General features: G+C 40.6%; 1 protein-coding gene across 3 annotated transcripts; it reads right to left on the bottom strand.

Moving 5' to 3' along the window:
* Positions 1-1,395: 1,395 nt before the first annotated feature.
* usp47 (ubiquitin specific peptidase 47) lies at positions 1,396-18,964 on the bottom strand. 3 transcript variants are annotated; one of them, XM_070554544.1, is made up of 28 exons: positions 18,731-18,964; positions 15,337-15,531; positions 14,051-14,164; positions 13,794-13,947; positions 13,612-13,708; positions 13,384-13,529; positions 13,220-13,299; positions 12,157-12,306; positions 11,894-11,989; positions 11,659-11,811; positions 10,057-10,212; positions 9,399-9,530; positions 9,233-9,309; positions 9,083-9,138; positions 8,338-8,450; positions 8,165-8,266; positions 7,765-7,972; positions 7,567-7,682; positions 7,344-7,463; positions 6,440-7,238; positions 6,069-6,244; positions 5,906-5,986; positions 5,702-5,817; positions 5,489-5,607; positions 3,815-3,945; positions 2,145-2,192; positions 1,927-2,057; positions 1,396-1,859 (listed from the first exon to the last, which is right to left on the bottom strand). In XM_070554544.1, the coding sequence occupies exons 1-28, from the start codon at positions 18,773-18,775 to the stop codon at positions 1,685-1,687; spliced, it is 4,086 nt and encodes a 1,361-aa protein (XP_070410645.1). In that variant the 5' UTR covers positions 18,776-18,964; the 3' UTR covers positions 1,396-1,684. The 3 variants fall into 3 exon arrangements, with proteins under 3 accessions (XP_070410645.1, XP_015808438.1, XP_070410646.1); XM_015952952.3 differs by having other exon boundaries at positions 10,057-10,215; XM_070554545.1 differs by lacking the exon at positions 18,731-18,964 and adding an exon at positions 16,358-16,613 and having other exon boundaries at positions 10,057-10,215.
* Positions 18,965-19,287: the final 323 nt, after the last annotated feature.

The following is a 19,287-nucleotide window of genomic DNA, read 5'->3' on the forward strand; positions in this document are numbered from 1 at the left end:
GATTACAGTCAGCCTATTTGATTGGTCTAGTCAGGCAGCAAGAAGCACACCTGTGTTGGGAGTGGGAGACAGTTGTCACCAGCTTTCAAGCCGTTAATATGATGGATATTTTAGAGAAGAATGTTGAAAACAGTTACATTTCTGCTGCAACGAGAACAAGGTTGAGGTTTAATAGCCCAGCATAACCAGGAATTAAACACTGCCTCATTAACCAAGACTTTTGTCTTTTTTTTTCATATTTGTAGCATGTTTCTGTCCATGATGGTTTAAGTGTCAATGACCCCCCAGGTTCTCCAGACGTTTTCCCCTCTCTGGCTCGGGAGCACAATCTTTACGGATGCCCCAGCTTTCCTTCTAGACCAGTTATAATACCAGCTTGACATTGGAGGACTCGATAAATAGATAAAAATTTTGATTATCACTAGGGTAAAGCTTTTTCTTTCTCTCTAGATAGCACTTTCATTTATTTCTAAAATAATTTTTACCTTTTTTACATAAAATATCTCAAAGAAATTAAACAAAAACTGACGTTGGTGCATCTACAGACACAGGCGCCCAATCCTGGTCCTGGAGGGTCACTGTCAAGCATGTTTTGGTGATTTCTCTGCTCCAAAAACACTGCATTTTAATCAGCGGATGACTAACATTTAAATTAACAGGTTTTGTAGAGCCTGATGAGCTGCTGAACAGGTGATTCAACCACTGAATCCCGGATGTTGGAGCAGGAAAACAACTAAAACATGGATGGCTGCCAGGACCGGGATACGGCACAATTGATCTACAGTAAACAGCTGGTGGCAACATCCAAAGTTTGGAACAGCCAGGATGTCGACAAAGTCCTGTAGGGTTTCTACACCCTCTGTCATCAGTTTGTCAAGCAGCAGCAGTTGGAAGCAATAATTTATTAGTTTACACCAAAGCAGAAACAATTCCTGGTTTTGCTTCATGTCTTTAAATTAAAAAGGACACATCAAGAAGAGGTGATGTGACCAGAGGCAGAACTGCTACAAAGCATAAAGAGCAGCATTAAGGATGACCCATAACAGCACATCACTCTTACAGGAGCCAAAAGACAACTTTCACGTCAGAAATCCTCATTACTTAAAATCTTTTGTCTCTCTCCATCAAATCAGTGACGAAGAGAGCAGGAGGTATGTTTTAGTCAGGTGACTGAGGAAAGCTGGATGAGAGTGACCTCTGACAGAGCCGTGCTCAAAAGGTGAGATCAGTGATGTCACAGGATGGCCACAGATGAGTCAGAATTCACACATTTTCCCCCCAAAACGGAGAATTAACAATTAACACACGAGAGGAGCCAAAGTGCCTGATTTGAAAGAACATTGAAGACTCACAAAGACAGGATGGATGCCTTTCAGCCCACTCTGTCCTACCATCTCCACATCTGTAGCTTTTTATTTCAAATGATTTGTCAATACAGAATTCTTCTTTCCTGTGAGAACAGCGTTTGTACTTTCCCTTTAAACTTTACAGTACAACACACTCTAGTGCACAGCAGGGTTTTTGAGCCAGCCCTGGGGCTCTGAGAGGGGGTGAGAGCTCATCTGCCTCACAGTGCTGCTGGACTTCCAAGTCACTACTGGGCTCGACAATCAGAGTCCCAACGCCTGGCTGCTCTCCTGCAGCAGCTGGACGATTACAGTCACCAAGAGTCATTCCCCGCTCTTCAGTCCTGTCCCGGGTCTCTCACGGGGCCGCCATCCAGGTAGATCTTGAGAGCCTTTTCTTTTCGAGGAGAGTAGCTGACACGATGTCCTGTTTTGAGCAGTCGACTACTCTCCTTCTTCATGAGCTCGTTACGCTCATCCTCCGAGAGCTCCAGAGGTTCTTCCCTGCTGTCCCTGTTCAAACAAAGATCTCAGTTTAGAAACGACAGCCAACATTTTATGTAAACCCCAACCCTGTTACCTGTAGAACACCACGGCTCCGTCGTCACAGATGTAAAGAGGCCACACGTTGAGAGTCGACACCTTGGGGTTCCAGTCCAAATCCTGATGGATCTCCAGCACGGATATATCACACGGGAAAGTTCCTCTACCCTGGAGAGAAAATGCAGCAAGCTGATCAGTGCAGGAACACAAAAAAATGTTATTATTGTACCATGTGACATAATAATATCTTCTTACCTTTGCAAACTCCACATTCTCAAGAGGAACTTCACTGACTTCACTAAGCTGCAAAAAAAATTCAGCAAGATATTTTATTACTGATAATCAAAAGTTTTCACCTGTAAAAATAAGCAGTGATGCAAGCATGAAGAGTGAGTGTGACTCAACGCCAACTTGATGAGATTGCTGCAAAACAAAAACATGACTTTGAAACCTGTGTTGTTGCTAAACGACCAGCAGGTGGCGACACTTGTGATTGTTAAAAAAAAAAAGGTCAGATTCTAATATTCCTTGCGAGTTGATCCATTAAAATTACTTACTTCTAGGGTTGTCACGGTGTGAAATTTAACCTCACGGTTATTGTGACCAAAATTATCACGGTTTTCAGTATTATCGCGGCATTTTTTAAAAGTGTTAAATTTTCAGGAAACTAAACCCTGTATATCAGGAAAATATTGTCCTCAGTTCGTGTCTAAATTTTACCTACAATTTGTTATTTTGTAATTATGTTGTTTATTTGTTTACATATTTTCCCTTTAGTCTTTAAAATACCAATATTTGCCCATAACTTCTTATTTGTTGTATGTTTGATGTCGTCATTTTAAAAATATTAGATCAGATAACACTCAGTACTCAAGTAGCCTTCTAATCAGATCCTTTTTTACCCTTACTTGAGTAATAAACCCTATATCAGGAAAATATTGTCCTCGGTTTGTGTCCTTCCAGTGAGCTTTGCAGATTTGGGAAAATGTCATCAGGCAGTAATCATTGTTAAATTCATAATTATTCTCGGAGAGAGACCAACTCTTATCTGCCCCTGGAAGCCCCGTAATGCATAGCGTCATTTCAACATGGGGGTGTCCGCGACACGGTTTATATGCAGGTAGCGGCGCTGCGGCTGCTTTATATAGCGACTCGTTGCATTCTCCCTCAACCCAAATCATCGGACCACGCATTTTAGCTAAAATGCTAACGTTAGCTTGCCTTGCGTTGACTGTAGAGTTATGGGTGATGGTCATGCAGATGTGTCATGAGATTTGAAGCGTTGCTGCCTTTCACAGACACTTTTTCTGCATGTGCTGCAAACAGGATAGCCGTCTTCTATCAACTCCCTCGGCATTCTTCAAATATCCAAAAAATGCCCGTACTTCCCACTTTGTCTTCTTTGAGGGATAAAAAATGTCCTGCGCACTGCCGTCTCCAGGACTGCCGTCATGGAGACGCTGAATGCTCTTTAGCCATTATTTCAGCTTTAGCTTCAAGGAAGTTTTGGTTGTAAACAACAAAGTGCGCATGTGCCGCTGGCAACTTCAGCAGATGATACGGTGTTTGGTAAGGGTCACCGCGCCTACACCGCAGCCACAGTAATCCACTGAGATAATATATTTTTTTTAAAACAAGACGGTTATTATTATTGTCAACTTTTTTACCGGAGTTTACCGCTACACTGGTTACCGTGACAACCCTACTTATTTCAAGCCTTTATAATATTCTCTTTAGGAAAACTTGGTCCAATTTAACAAAAAATACATGAATGACCAGGTTTCTGAGTGAAATGCAGAGATTCATTCTCCCTTAAAAGTTGTGCATGAATCTGTACTTCAAACCAAAATCACTCAAATGTAAACAAATATGACATAATATTAGTAATAATAATAATAAAACACCCTTATTTTGTGAAGTAATACCTTCTCTTTGAGTTCGTCAACACTGCTGCTCTCCAGAATCACCTCCTGGAAAGGTCCCAGTTTCATCGTAGCTGGACTCCACCTTCGAGTCAGAACAGCTAGCTGAGACATGGACTTCATCTTCTCTGGGTCTAAAAAAGAAGATGTAGGTAATGGATCGTTCTCCTGAAGACTACATATATAATTGCAGATGTCAAACTTTTTGTCATATTCTGACAAGAAATAATTGAGTTAAATAGTTTCTTGAGAAGCAACACCATTGACCTTAAACATTTACACCTGTCTAACCAAAAACATTTCTACCGTAAATCCTCTAATATTAGCCTGTATTTAATTAACTGCCGGGTATCATATTTTGGCTGGTGTCGGAGTCGGCGGAGGTGGATAATGGCCGGTTTTTTATTGTGGCCGGGTGGAATGTGGTAACAAGCAAGTACGGGGGCGGTTGTGTCATCCGTCTCACTTTTGATTTGCCAGTGATAGACCGCGAGGGTAACTTTAACCGTGCGGACGCGAAGAGGAGGCGAAAATTTGATATCAAGTTCAAAGAGAACGTGCTGATTATGCTGCAGAACACTCTGGGGAGCAGTAGGGGTTGTATGAACTAGTCACTAGTCGACTTCACCGCTCTATAGTGACTTTTTATGCCTGTCATCGACTAGTCGCTGTCACGTGATAATGACCGGCAAGATGCAGTCCACGGAAAAGACAGCAGCCTGCTGTCAGCAGATGACAGGTGATGCGCCCCGATCCACAGCAGCGAAACGCATCAGGCACAAATAAAAGAATAAAAGACAGAAAACATAAAAGGAAATGAGCCGACATGAACGATCGCGTGTTAAATTAGTTTTTGAGGTGGCGACACCTGATTTGATGTTACTGTGGCCGTGCTCAGGACGCAGATGTCAGGAGCGCGTCAACAATCAGAGCTTTGCATGCGCAAGCTGGTTAAGGTTAGGATGGGGGTGAGGGGAATGTTAAATTGCAAGAGGGTAAATGTCACAATTTGGTTAAATGTTCGTTTTACGGCGGGTGTCAGTACCGACGCTCTGGCACAGCGCGTTGCCTCCCGTGGCCGGCGAGCATTCCGCTGTTTTTGCGGTCGGTAGATCTTTTAGAACTGCAGTTCAAAGGTAACTCATAAGGTGAATAAATATGAACCCAGGTAGCAGTTTTTCTTTAGGATTGAGAGGAGATGCAGGAAGATAATAAACAGGCAGGACAGAAAAATAGTCAAATAAAACAAGTTAGTTTTTGTACCTGGTTGTTGCAACAAACAGACACCATTGAAGGTAATCAGAAGTGAGGAACAGAAAATGAAATAATTATTTTAATGTTTAGAGCAGCAGGAACTCTGAGAGGCTGCAGGCGCATCAGTGAGTTTGAGGCCGCTGTGCAGGGGGAGGGGGGAGAGGGCTGAAGCAAAAACTACCGTTGTTAAAAGAAATGTGTTTAACTTTGAAAATGTGGGCTCAATATTAATTGTCAAAAACTCCAGCGAACCATTAGTTCATTTTACTCAAATAGAAATTGAGGCCTGCCTCTAATTCTGGTCCTCCTTCCAATAAAGGCCTGGAGCTTGATGAGCTTGAGTCAAATACAGGCCCGGGCCTGTATTCGAGGATTTACGGTAATTTATTCTGAAAAGAAACAAAACTGAAGGGGATAAGTTACCATTAAGGACTTCCAAGAAAACTTCCCAGTTGGAGGAAATGCTGATGTCTTCCTCGTAGATGTGGTAATCCAGAAAGACGGTGCCTGGATTCTTCCAGGTTTTTTTCCTGAGACGAACTCTAACCACACACACACAAACACACAAGAGCCGTTTACAAAGTTCTCATCGGGAAAACGTGACTCGGCCAACATTAGCTTGGCGGCTAACAGTACCTGTCGACGCTGAGGTCTAGCTTACACTGCTCTTTTAGCTGAGGAAGCAGTTCCTCCTTGGACTGTCTGACAGTCATGCCCTTGGCAAACACCGTGTCCACAAGGAACTTACAGGGCTGAGCAAACAATAACATGTAAGAATAAAAAATAAATCTATCGGCTATTAAATGCTATACAATCATTGAATGAGTGTCCAGGTCTTACCTCTGGTTCATTCACCATGAGCTGATACACTTTAACTCTGTATTCACCCTTTTTCAGGGCTCTTCCGAGTCGAATAGTAATCTAAAAGAAATCGTAAGTCAGATATTAGCACCATCACACGCCAATTCCCGCCTCAGATACATCCTGAACAAGCCGCTCTGACCTTGTTATCATCAGAGAAGGACGAGAGTGTCTCGTTCAGCCGTACGCTCTCAAACTCCTGGTTGTTGGCATAAACCCGAAACACCTTGAACTGGGACGACACTACTCCTACGTAAGGCTCCAGCTTCTGTTTGAATGCTGCTAATGTTATCCTCTTGTCCACGTGGACCACTAGACCTGAGAGAGATGACATGAAAAAGCAATTTACAATCTTTCCCTGTAAGAAAACGATAGGAACGATAAAGCTCTGTGTTTTTTAGCTACTAGCTGAAATTATAGCCTCCTTTTACACTAGTCCTGGGTTAGGATAATAATACTTGATTTAAACGGAATTATCTTTTCAAATATGTCATAAACAAAAGAGCTGTGTACATTTTTGTGTTTCCCACGAAGCTTCGTCCTGAGAAAATGGCTCCGCTCTGAAGTACAGGTACTGAGCTTCTGCTTTGCTCTTCCCGTTGTCGTCGTACTCGCTGTCCGTCCCGGAGTCCTCTTCAGCTGTGTCCCACGTCTCTTTTTTGCCTTCGTGAGCTTTGGAGCGTCGGCTACTTGTGATGCTATGTGAATCCAGGCCGTTGGCCAGCTGAATGGGGCCGCTGTCGGCGTTGCACAGCGTGTCGCTACTGTGGCTGGAGCTCAGGATGTCACTGTCCACTGAGCTTGTGCTACGATCATTGTTCACCTCAGAGTCTGACCGTTCCTCGCAAACAAATGGGTTCTCTGTGTCGGAGGAGGCCCCTCCGCTGCTGCCGGGCGTGGCTCTGATCCGGTTCTCCAACCCTCTGTTGTCTGCGGCCACGCACAGAGAAGAGTTTGAGTGGGCCTCTTGGGTCGGGGATTCAATATGCTCAAAGTCGCTGGTGTCAGGACTTTTCTGGCTGTCGCTAGTGCTGGAGCCTTGCTGCTGCAGAGACAAGTTCTTTAACTTTTCTGTGCTTTCCTCCAGGATAGCTTCCACAGATTTCCTGTTGCCCTTTGACCCCTCTAAGGGACCGTCGGTGTCTTCTCCTGCCTTTTGGCAAACAGTTCTATTGGTCAGAGCACCAGGAGACTGTTCAGGTAGTAAGACAAACAGCCGGATCGTATTCCCATGACGATCCAACAGTTTCCACAAGAGTGAGTCAGTGAACACAACCTGATGATCCGCCAACTCAGAGCTCTCCACAAAAACCTGAGGAAAGTTAACAGATTCCATGTTAATGTAAAAAAAAAATACTTGTATATATGAGTTTTAACATACTATCAAACTTTGAGACAAACATAAAAAATGGCAGACCTTGTTACTCCTGAAGAATCCTTCAGCTTTAAGCGTCTTATTTGGAACATAGAGAAGCCGGAGGTCATTATAGCAGCGCTCCAAGACCACTCGCATGGTCTCTGCAGAAAGCCCCGTAGCCTGGGGAGGGAAAAAACAAGCAATAATCCAAAATTAGAATGAAAAACTATTCATTACCATATGAAGAAATAAACCAGTATAAAGACTGAGAAGATACAGAAACCTGTGCAATAAGCTGTTTGAACTCGGTGACTGTCTGGTTCAGGTACGCTCGAACGCTGACTGGAGGGGTAATGGTCTCGGTCTTCAGATCAACAATAAAAACCTTCACCATCACTTCTGCAGCAATAAAAAACCAACAATTCTTTTACATCTAAAATGTTTTGGTCACGGCAAAATATTAGAGGAGCAAATCACCAACCTCCAGGTTTGTAAGGCTGGAACACCTGCTCTGGCCTGCGTGTCTCTAGCAGGAGGTCGAACATGTACGAGGACTTGACTCCGCCGAGGAGGAGCCCCATCGGAGTGTCTTCCTCCCCTTCATACGATCGCTCCAGATACTCGTGGAACTCATCATACTTCACCAAGCGACAGCAGTCCAGTGAGACGGCTCCTTCCAGCTCCATCAGCTGAAGTCCACAAAAATATCACCCAAAACAACATCATGTGAAGTTTCTTTTGTACTTGAGGATTCACATCTTTTCTTTGTGTTGAGCTCCATTTCTGAATGCTGTTTGAATATAGACTTGGATGCACAGCATGACTCTGCTGAACATAACATTAGTAGTTGAGACAAAACAAAAATCCAAGCTAGAACAGACCTTGTAGGCCATTTCTGTCGCTTCCCTGAGAGTTCTGTCCTTGTGAACTTCCAGCTTGCTCTCCACCATCATCTTCACAGGATGCATGCAGAAAAGCTTGATCTAAAGACAGAAATAAGCTTGAGCAGGTCGGACGGTTTTCATTCATGCTGAACCAATCCAAAGATCTGTACCTTGCAAGTATTGCGTTCGATCTCCCTCTGGCGTTTCTCTTGCTCTTCAGACTCTTTCTCCTTCTGAACCAAACTCTTTATGTGCTCTGGGAAATCTTCCACAGCTAGAAACTCTGCAGACGAAACACGTGCTACATTTACTGGTGTTATTAAAGCTCAGGACACAACTAAACAGACCTGTGTTGTACGTATAACAGAGAAAGTCATGTCACAGAAAATTATTCATAAAAGTTATATGTAAAAATTGCCACACTATAATGATCGCTGACCAGGAAAGCATATTAACTAAGAGGAGACCTGGTAGTAGGCAGGATTTACTACTGGTCTCCTTTAGTTGGAGAATGTGTGAATTTAGAACCACAGAAAGATGTTGGAGATGTTTATGGATCCTAAATGATCTCCTCCTGACTGCTCGGTGCCTGTCTTTGTCTGCAACTCCATCGGTCCATCTTCTGCTGCTTATCCAAGGTCAGGTCAGAGAAGTAACAGATCCAGGAGAGAAATCCAGACATCTTTGTTCCTGAACACATTCTCAAGGATACCAACACATTCCCAGACTAGAATAAATAACATAATCCCTTCAGAAAGTTCTGAGTGTGCCCTGGAGGGCTGTCCCAGTGGGAGACTGAGGAGGAACTACTCAATAACTGGTCTTTATTGTATGGCTAAAATCTTTTAAACTGGATTAAGAACATTAGGAATCTAATGATACGACTGCTTCTACGGTTAATACAAGATGTCTTACTCGTATTCCTTGAGAGGTCTTTCAGTCTATAAATCAGCATGTACGCATTTGTCGAGCTGTTGGGAGAAAAACAAAAATATAATAGAGAAGTTATAAAGTAAGATCTGATTTCCCTTTTTGAACACAGATGCACAAAATAAGACCACTGACCTTGCAAAGGCACTAGAATAATAGCCTCTGCTCCCCGATGACCCCCCATATGTCTTCCTGATATCATCCTGGGTGATCTGTCACACATGAAAGGACCAAAGCACAAAAACAGTGAAATAATGACAGAAACAGGCTTTTTCTTACGCAGGAGAACAGAAGAGCTGACCTTGCTAACGTGTTGATCGTTGAAACTGTACCACTGGCCATCGCTGAAAGACTTGATATAAGCATAGTAGTGGCCCCCAGCAGCGCTCCCTGAATGGACCATGACGGAGAACAGCTCAAAGGTCAACAAGCTCTGAGAAGCAAAAGCAGAAGGTCATTTAGATAAAAGCTGTAGAGTTTGTTGACGTGATGTCGTTGCAGAGCTGTAACAATTTGCAACTTTTAGTTCTCAACACATCAGAGGAAATTTAAGCCACATTTAGAGTTGAGCTATTGATGGACAGTGATGTTTAGATGTGTCGGAGTAGGGAGTGTAAAATCAGAACAATAACAACCCAGACAAAAGATCTTGTAACTCATCTCTCAAACTAGAATTATAATTCATGATCTGAATCACAGTTCTTCCCAGATTACTGCAACTCGTGATCACCGGATTCTTTTAATCATAAACCCTGTGTGAATAAGAAGCTCGTATTTATCGCTCAAATCTCGGCAATCAGCTTTTTTTAACACTTGTTAGCATTTTTTTCTTACTTTTTGAGTGTAGCAGAATACCCACCAGATAGCAATACAGAAAGATCTTTTGCCAGTTCAAGTACTTTTTCCTCATGTTGATGATGATCAAATAAATGAACAAGTTATGTGGGAAAGATGGTTACCTTTGGCTTCAGCGCCCTCTCCGTGCTGCTGGTGCTGTCCAAGCAGATGCCCTCATCCACACAGTCATCAGTGGAGAAGTCATTGCTCATTTGGTCGCTGTGGCAACTGCCTTCATTCTCTGCTCCACTATCAGTACAGCTCTCTGTCTGAGGTGACTTCTAAAACCAATGAAGATTTTCAACAACAACTTATGTGAAGCCCTGATGACAGAAATTCAAAAGCGCCAAGCAGAATGTTCAACAAGATAAGACGGAGAAGAAAATCCAGGCTGGTTATTGGCGGTGGCAGGATGAACACTAACAATCACCACTGAGTCACGTGGTCAGGACACAGTAATGCCTGAACAGTTAAAACCAGAAATAAATACAGCTAGAACACAGTAGAGCCTGGAAATTCTCTTAAAAATTGACAATGAATTTGGGTTTTCATAATCATCAAAATGATGAGAAATAAAAGCTTGTAATATTTCACTCTCTTTACTGAATGTAGATAATAGTTTCACTTTCTGAAATATGAAACTTTTACAGAGAAGTGCACCCTTTTTTAGACATGCACCGTGTTTAAAAATATTAAAAACTGTTTACGGTGAGTTAGACTTAGCAAACGCCACCTGGGTTAAGGGCCTCATCGTTGTGCTGGCACACACAACGGTGTCTGAAAATCTCATAAGTCACTTACAGCATAAACTTTATGATTAACAGAAAAAACAGCAGATAATGAAGGTGATCAAAGATTGATTTACATTGATTTCAGTTTCAGTGAAAATTGGGTTTTCTACACCCCTTGGTTGCCATGGCGACTGCATCAGCCAGCTTATGAATGTGCAGAATATTCATTCGGTTTGCAATGACCATTTATGGCAGAATGTCGTGTCAGAGGTGGGATGTGATCCCAAATCACCTGAGAAACTTTCTAGGAAGAGCGTGATTTAAAAAGCAAGAATTAGGTGCATCCGTGCATAAACAGTGTTTCACAGGTGGGAAAAACAGTAAATTAATCATTTTTACTGAGCATGAGTAGTTTTCATAAAGATTCCATGCCAAGTTGTATAGATGAGGCCCTTGGGCGGTGAATGCTTATGGGTTACGCTACTGCTAGCCTCTATACGCATGAAAACTCACTACTTCAACCTAGCGTATACCACATAATTATGAACATCACTTACAACTACATTGTTTAAAAATGGAATTCACAATATCAACTTCCGTATTATTGAGGTTCTTTTTTAAAATGTTTTTCTTATTTTTTATTCTCCCTGTGTTTTATTGATTTTTAACTGTTAGTTTTAGGAATTTTGTTGTATTTCCTTTTTATCTTTTATCTCTGTTCTACATGAATGTATAACGCCGGTTTAATTAACTAACATTTTTAGTGTACAGCACCTTGTTTGGTTGTAAGGCCTTGTTGAATGCGCTTTATAAATAAAATTGGAATTGGAATATATGAGCTCTGACACACTTATGCCACTGACAGCTTGTTTCATCACCTCCCTCATCACATAATGACAGAAATAATTACATCTTGGTTAATCAACCAAATGTTGACTATGCTGAAGGGTCACTAATCTGATCTAAATCAGAGAGAGTGGTGGCTGCGCTCACCTCATCTTCCACATCGATGAATGGACTCATATCCAGCTCCTCGGGGAACACCATGCGGTCATTAAGCTTGATGCGATGCATGGTGGTGTAGTCAAAATCAAACCTTTTCAGTTGTAAGGTCAGCAGGTAAGGAAGGTGCAGAAATCTCAGACCCTGAATAAAAAGTTTCTATTAAAGAAAGAATAAAGGACACAGTTGTCTCTTATTATTCCTGTCCCATTTTCAGCATGCTGACCTTTCGCGCGTCACACTTCTTTTTGCAGCGTTCGCAGAAGTACTGGTTGGGTCCATCCAGAGTTTCTGGCTGGATGAATGCCTGCAAAGCCTCCTCCTGTGGAAACAAACCCATCTGTTTGCACCAATATGTAGACTAATAATTAAAAAATCTTGCCTTCCAATGCATTCACATTAGCATTAAGGGTAAAGTATTAAATGCAAATCGAGTCTCTTTGATACGATAATCAAGTTTATTGTTGAGGAATTAAAAGAAAAACCCACCACACTCCCGTAGGCCTGGCTGGCTCCAAAGGGTCTGATCACCAGAGGGATGTCCAGGTAAGTATCAATTCTCCAGCTCTCGTAGCCACACTCCAAACAGCGAACGTAATCCTTCAGCTTTCCTTGGTACAGCTGGTTGATCAGATCAGCCTGAGGACATAGAGGCATGACAAACTGGTTTCCTCAGCATTACTCCCCACTATTTTTCTCTCCAGAATGCATTCCTATACTAAATAAAACTATGTGAAACCATGAAAACAGATAAATGAAACAGTTTAATTTTATAGGAAAGTTGTTTTAAACCAAAGAAAAATGTCATTATCACATATTTAACCATCTTCTCTTGATTTCCATAATTTCCAGCTTCCTCTAAGGTTAGTTTCTTTCTATGAATGAGTCCATTTACAGACCGTAAAATCATCATTTGCCCCGATACACCGCATATGATCTTGTTTTTGTTAAGAGACTGAAACCAATGAAAAAGCAAACAGATCAGGACTAGCAGAACAGGGTTGTGTCGGGTTGTCAACGCTCCCGACAGAAGTTACTGAACGGGGGGAGGGGCAAGACACTACTGAACACTTAAAAAACCACAGAAAAGCAGAGTATTGGGTAATGTTGGATTTGTGTTCAGTTTTATTATTATTATATTATTTGAAAGTACAAAAAAGCTATGATGTGAAAAGTAAAAAAAATCTAAACATTCAAAAAAATGCATCAAAAATTGTGTTAATCCTGGTTATCTAGATAATCATTTAATAATAACAGTGTGTAATGTCAAACTGGTTCCCTAACCTTTCAATCAAATGCCCCATGGTCAATATAAAAAGCACCAGATAATAAAAAAAGAAACACTTAGGAGAATCTAGTCCTTGAACAATAAAATAGTGTAATGAAACTGTTAAATGCTTATTTTGTTAATAGTTGGAACGGTGTAAACTGTAGGAGACTTATGTCAAGAGTTCACAAGCATTGACTTTCTTCGTGTGCAGACCAGCAGTACAAATATAAACACTAAAACAAGAGCCATCTTATAGAGAAGAAAATCATATCTTTCTCGTACCTGTTCAGTCTGCTTCCACTTCTGCTCTAGGGCATCAAACATGACTCTGCACAGCTCCTGGACATCATGCTGCTGCCAAGCTAAACAAAAAAGGAGACAAAAGCACATGCTCTTTTACGCAGACAAACCATGTGTCTTTGGTCACAAGAGAGTGCAAAACTCACCCTCGCTGCTATCCCAGCCGAAGCTCCGCGTCACATCAGTGGTCTCAATCGCTCGCTTCTTACTGGTCTGCAGCAGAACAAACAGTCTTTGCAGCTGATAGGGAATACTGGTAACTGGATCCTCCTCTGACTCTTCAAACTCCCAGCTAAAGTTGCACATTTATGAATTCAAAGGTGTTTTCTTTATTCTTACATGTTTTACAGTAACATACTGGCATGGTGCCTTACTTGTAGAGCGCATTTCTGAATTCTGGGGTCATGTAAAGTGTTTGCAGGAGACTGTTCAAATAGCACGTCATAGCTTGGTTAACCAAGCCAACATAACCTGCAGGATAAGAGAGAGACAAGTGGTGACATGATGAAGGCAAAAGTGATTGGGACTGCCTTTTCAATAGGCGGTAAACTCTCACCTGTATCAGATTTGCTGAGAATAGACGAGTAGGAGTAGGATGGACTGCTGTAGTCGCCGCTGCCACATGCACTGCCATCTCTCTGTAGAGGCCCAATAAAACGCTCCTGAGAACTGTCATCCAGTCCGCTGCTGTCCGCTGTTCCTGACTCTTCCTGCATTAAAAAAAAAAGCTTGTCTTCACTAAAATATCTTGTTTTGTTTTTTAAGAATGTTTAAGAAGCAGGGAACTGAATCTGGTAATCTTGCATAACTCACCGACACAACCCGTGGCTGCTCTCCATCTTTATCTGTGAGCTGAAGGAAATTTTTCTTACCGGGCTCAAACCCAGAATCTGAGAGGGACATCTCACTGTTGTGTTCCAGCGGTGCCTCGAGGGGAAAGCAGAGAAACAACAATCTTAGGCAATGTGTTACATAAAGGGTTTTCAGTGGAAAATAATTATAATAAAGGAGTATTGTATACAATATAAACGTAGGAAAGATTAGCCTGTGTTGATGAGCATGGACAAAGCCATTTGTGAGGATGATACGGAGACGTCTTCCATTGGGCAAGCTGAGGACGAGCAAAGAAGTGCTGCAGTGGAAACAGTAGCTTAATCCACTGACCTACTCAGAAAGATAACAGGCACTTGGGCTTTGGCCTGGGTCAGCAGCAGGATTAGCTTGGGCTCATTTAAGGAAAAAGGAATATTACGTACAACAAAACAAACTCCTATGTTTCTCCTGTTTTTGATACTTGTTTAAACACCATTTTCTACACATATTCAATAACTACAATGAGAAATAAACAACATTCGTGTCAACTGAAGGCTAAAACAACAACATAAACTGTGAATATTCTTGACTTATCAGATTGTTAAAGTTTTAATGATCGTGTTTTTTCAGAGTCAATTCTAAAGTTACGAAAAAACTTTATCCTAACATTTTTCTGGAAAATGTCAACAAAAAACAAGGAAAACTAAAAACAAACTATAACACTTCTACTACATCTGCTGTTATTTTTGTTGGTAGTTACAGAAAATACATTTAAAATACTTAAGCTGAAAAACAAAACAGCCTACGCTTTCTGAAACACACTCACACTACATTTTTTACAAGGGGTATTGATGATTTGTGCTACAAAAGATGAAAAAAACAAACAATTCTGAAATTCCCCAGGAAACCAGTGTGTTTATTGTGACTACTTTGACTCGGATGACTACGGACACGCTCTGAGAAGACAAAGAGAGGCTTTTTCCACAAAGAAAACACTTAAAATAACGAGATGTTGACCAAACTCGATCAATTTGACAGTTTTCTACCAAAAAACTAGTCATAGCCACTTTTCTTTTTAATTTTGACCATTTTGTTTATCTGTTCATAAAACTCTCTACAGTCACACATAGATGAAATAATCTGAGGTAATCTAAGAGTCAGCGCTAACTTCGGTACATGACAGGACTAGGCTCAAATCGCTCAAATCGCCGATCCAAGAACAGAGTTGAGATCCACATTTACTCAGTGCAGCTTTGTAAATCTATAAAGTCGGTGAATTTTCTCACCATGTCTGTAATGTTTGCCCAGGTGAGGTCAAAGGTGTCATTCACATATCCGGCTTTGTGTGCAACGTCCTCATGAAGTTTGGAAAGAGTAGTGGAAGCAGGCAGGTTGAGAGTCAGCCTCTCGTTGACCGTTTTTGCACTGGTGGTGTCCTGAATTATACACAGCACTCTGGGCTCCTCGGCCGCATTCTGGATCTGAGAATCAAAAAAAGGAAGCAGCTCTAGTAAGCTGGACGGAGGAGATTTGTTAATTAATAATCATACAGCCGTGACATGGAGGAACTATGACTAAATAATGGCTGTATCGTGAAATCTATTCCTGTTTTATTGCACCATCGTAGTTTATTAAAGCATTATAATTTTATGGCCTTCTGAAAAGACTTATGAAACGTGATTACTGGGATTTCTATGCACTTTTTTAAAAAGTGCATAGAAATAAGAGACAAAAGTGATTAATCATCAAAACATTGTTGTAACAAGGGACAATATTATCCTTCCAAAAACATGAAAACACAGGCACACTTCATCTAACGCACAGTCACATTTCTCCTAAATTATTCACAATCTTAATGTCTGTATGAATTTGCTGAGTCATGTTAGGCTCTCCAGTTAAACACAAAGACCTTTGCTTTTCCAGTGGAACAGCTGTTAGAAGAAGAAGTTACTTGTTACTACAGTTAGCAAAACATTCCACATTTTTCGACTGGTTTGCGATTTGCACCGTAGCAGATAGGCATGCAGATACTGAAAAGCAGCTACTTGGTAAGCTTTGGACCAACCACTGAAGTTTAGGACCATTTTCTGAGCCGTCGTTTATTAGGGTAAGGTGCAGAATTTGAATTTTACTTATGGACCAGCTTCCAGCACTGAAAATCAAGTATTGTAAACTAATTTTAATCACAAAATTCACACTTTACAATTTGTCTCTAGTGCTCTTCATGCGTATGTTAAACACCATGCTTTAGGACACATTACACACACACACACACACCTGAGAAATCCTCTTAATTTCATCACAAACCTTCTGTCTGCTCCTCCAAAACATGTCCTAATCACACGTGGACAGGTGGAATGAAGGGTAGTTTAAAACACTTTTTAAAAAAGCTTCACAATCCTCATAAAAATCAAATCGGGGATAAAGAATACTGAATCACGGGGAACTTATAACATAGTATTGAATTAGTATTGAATTAATTTATTACTTCTGCCATTTCTGTTTTCGGCGCTTCTTTGAGAAGCTTGTAATCTTGGCAAAAAGTGACTGGCCGGTCGCAAAAAGAAGCTGCAGCTGACAACACACGAGTGTATTATGAGATTAAATGTTATTTTTACCTTGGATATAATCACAAGGTGCTGACATGAAACCAAAGTCGTGTACGTAAAATACAAATCAGTATTTGCACATCTAAAAACGTAGATGCACTGTAGTATCGGTTATTTCAGTTTTCCATCATTAAAGGTTTGTTTTCCCTTCTCTTATGCACGGGCATATTACAAGGTGACAATGCAAGAATTCAGCAAGCTGAAACAGAGAAACAAGGTTTTTTTTTCAAGTGGATTTGTCATCAGGGTCAATGCCCTACATCATGTGATGGAGAAACAGTGAGAACAAGAATAATAAAGAAAAAACTGATTCAGTGACATCACTTGCTAAAACTATACCTCAGAAAATGTGTAATCAAAGCTGAACATGCTTTAAATAATTTATTTGAGTTGAGGGTATAATCCAAAAGTCTTCTTGGTCTCTAAATTAAACCATTTTCTGCCGTTAAAACACCCCGACAAACCTAAAAAGCTGTTATAACAATAAAAACCCAACTTTATTAACTATATACTTTGTTTTAGAGCAAAAATTCAAACTGTATCACTCAGTCAAGTATTCAAGTCAGGACAATATACAACACCTGCTCAAGTGTCAGTTTTTAAAAGATCTCAACAGCAACATTGTCCCATGTTGTCCCTGTAAAAGTAATCTATCATCAGATTGTCCTGTAACAAAATTCCATACAGCTGTGTGTCATTTAAATCTCTATTTGGAGCATTTGAAGCTGCCTAACCTTACAGAGGTAACACGAACCTCCTTAAATCCAAAAATGGATTAAAGCAAGCATGCTTCAGTGGAACAAGGTGGAAAAATGATACAGTAACCACCAACGGTAACTAAGATCATATATGGCAGGTAAGACGGTTTGTTTACAATTTTTTTGTTATTTCCCTTATATGCCCAAGTTGTTGTATAAAAAGTTAAAAGTATACTTCACACAAACACAAGTCATCCTTCTTGTGTAAACCGTTATTAATCTAACATGAATGTGGGCAAATAGGGGCAAGTTAAGCACGAATATTTATAAAAAATAATTGTGTATCAATTAGCTCTTTGTAAAACTTGGTGTTTCTAATAAATGTGAGTCTATGCTTATGAAGTTGAAAAGGAAATAAAACCACATAAATAAACAGTGACAGATGTTTCAAGAATCCTATAAACGGAATGCAAATATGCGAGTAGAGCCCTTTAATAGATTCATGTTGGCCTCCAGACTTTCAACAACACATCCAAATACTAGAAACAGTTCCTCCTTTGTGAAAGATTACAACAAAGTAGGGTCGATCACAAAGCAGCGTGCGTTTTGTTAAGATAAAATTGTGTTTTTATCTCGTCACTACGCCAAACAGTAAAGTAAATGTTACCTCATCTTCACCAAACGCAAGTTTACCGAGAATATTAAAGAAGAAAGGGCGCACATTCGACTACTTCCATTTTACCAGCACAAACTCTACGTTAACCACACATGAACCTTAGGAAGTCAAGAGTCAACTGCTCACTAAAATACGTTCATAAACGTTTGATTTAAGCCAAGTTTTACTGTGTGTCATTCAAAATAAATTTTGTAGATATTTGCGCTTGGTTTGTCAATTTTAAAACACTACTGGATCTAATGTCAGAGTCGTCGCATCAGACCAGCTTTAAAAAAGCTAACAACGTCAAATAGCCAAATCCCACAAGCTAATGTTATGCAAGTTAGCTAACAAATGTTGACAAATTTGAGATGTCGTCTATGTTTGAACGCAATGTCAACACAAACGTTTAGGAAGGTTTAAAGTTTGGGAGTATCAGACGCTAAATGTGATGGATAAATGGCAGAACATTCGCTGTTGTTTATATCAAACTGCTTTTAAAAATCCACTAAGCTTTAGATGAAAGAAACTAGCCGCTAACTGTTAGCGGTTAGCCATGTCAGGATAGGCCGTTCAAGTATGTTAGCTTGGAGTTAGCCACGATACGACACATTAAAATAAAGTGGTGACAAAGTTTTCCTTTAATTAATGTGCATAATCCGAAAAGGTGATAGGAGGCTAACTCTGGGGTCGGAACAGGGTCATGTTGTAACCTCACCTCTTTGGGTACGAACTGGTTCTCATCGCTAGGCACCATTTCCATTTGTACGACAGTTTAGACAAGCATCTACCCAGACAAGGATGTCATCGAAAAAACTTTGCAGCAGTAAACACAAACATGGTTCGTGTTCAGTTTGTAGGAAGTCTGGATGGATGGACACCAAAAATGCACTTGCCAAAAGTTGTACGCTTATCAAAGTGATCGTAACACTCTCCGATACTCTACTCAAGCTGTCCTGGCTGCTACAAATAGAGAAAAATGGCCGGTGTTTTTATTCCGCGAGACTTCACTCGAGGAGATTTGGCGTCACATTCTATCAATAACGGCAGGCCAATATATCATATAATCAAACGATTATGATCCATTTACTTTCAGGTACCTTCTATCTAGACGGAAGTGTATTACAGTTTGTTAGAAATTAAGTGAGTTATTTAATGTGCAAAATAATTTATAAAAGTTAGATTGTAAAACCTGAACAGCTGCTGTTGTATTTTAAAGAATAATCTGCATATTGGGATGTTTCTGTTCCCACCACTTTTAACAATACATGTCTT

Source organism: Nothobranchius furzeri, chromosome 9 (genome assembly GCF_043380555.1).
Source record: "Nothobranchius furzeri strain GRZ-AD chromosome 9, NfurGRZ-RIMD1, whole genome shotgun sequence".
NCBI lineage: Eukaryota > Metazoa > Chordata > Actinopteri > Cyprinodontiformes > Nothobranchiidae > Nothobranchius > Nothobranchius furzeri.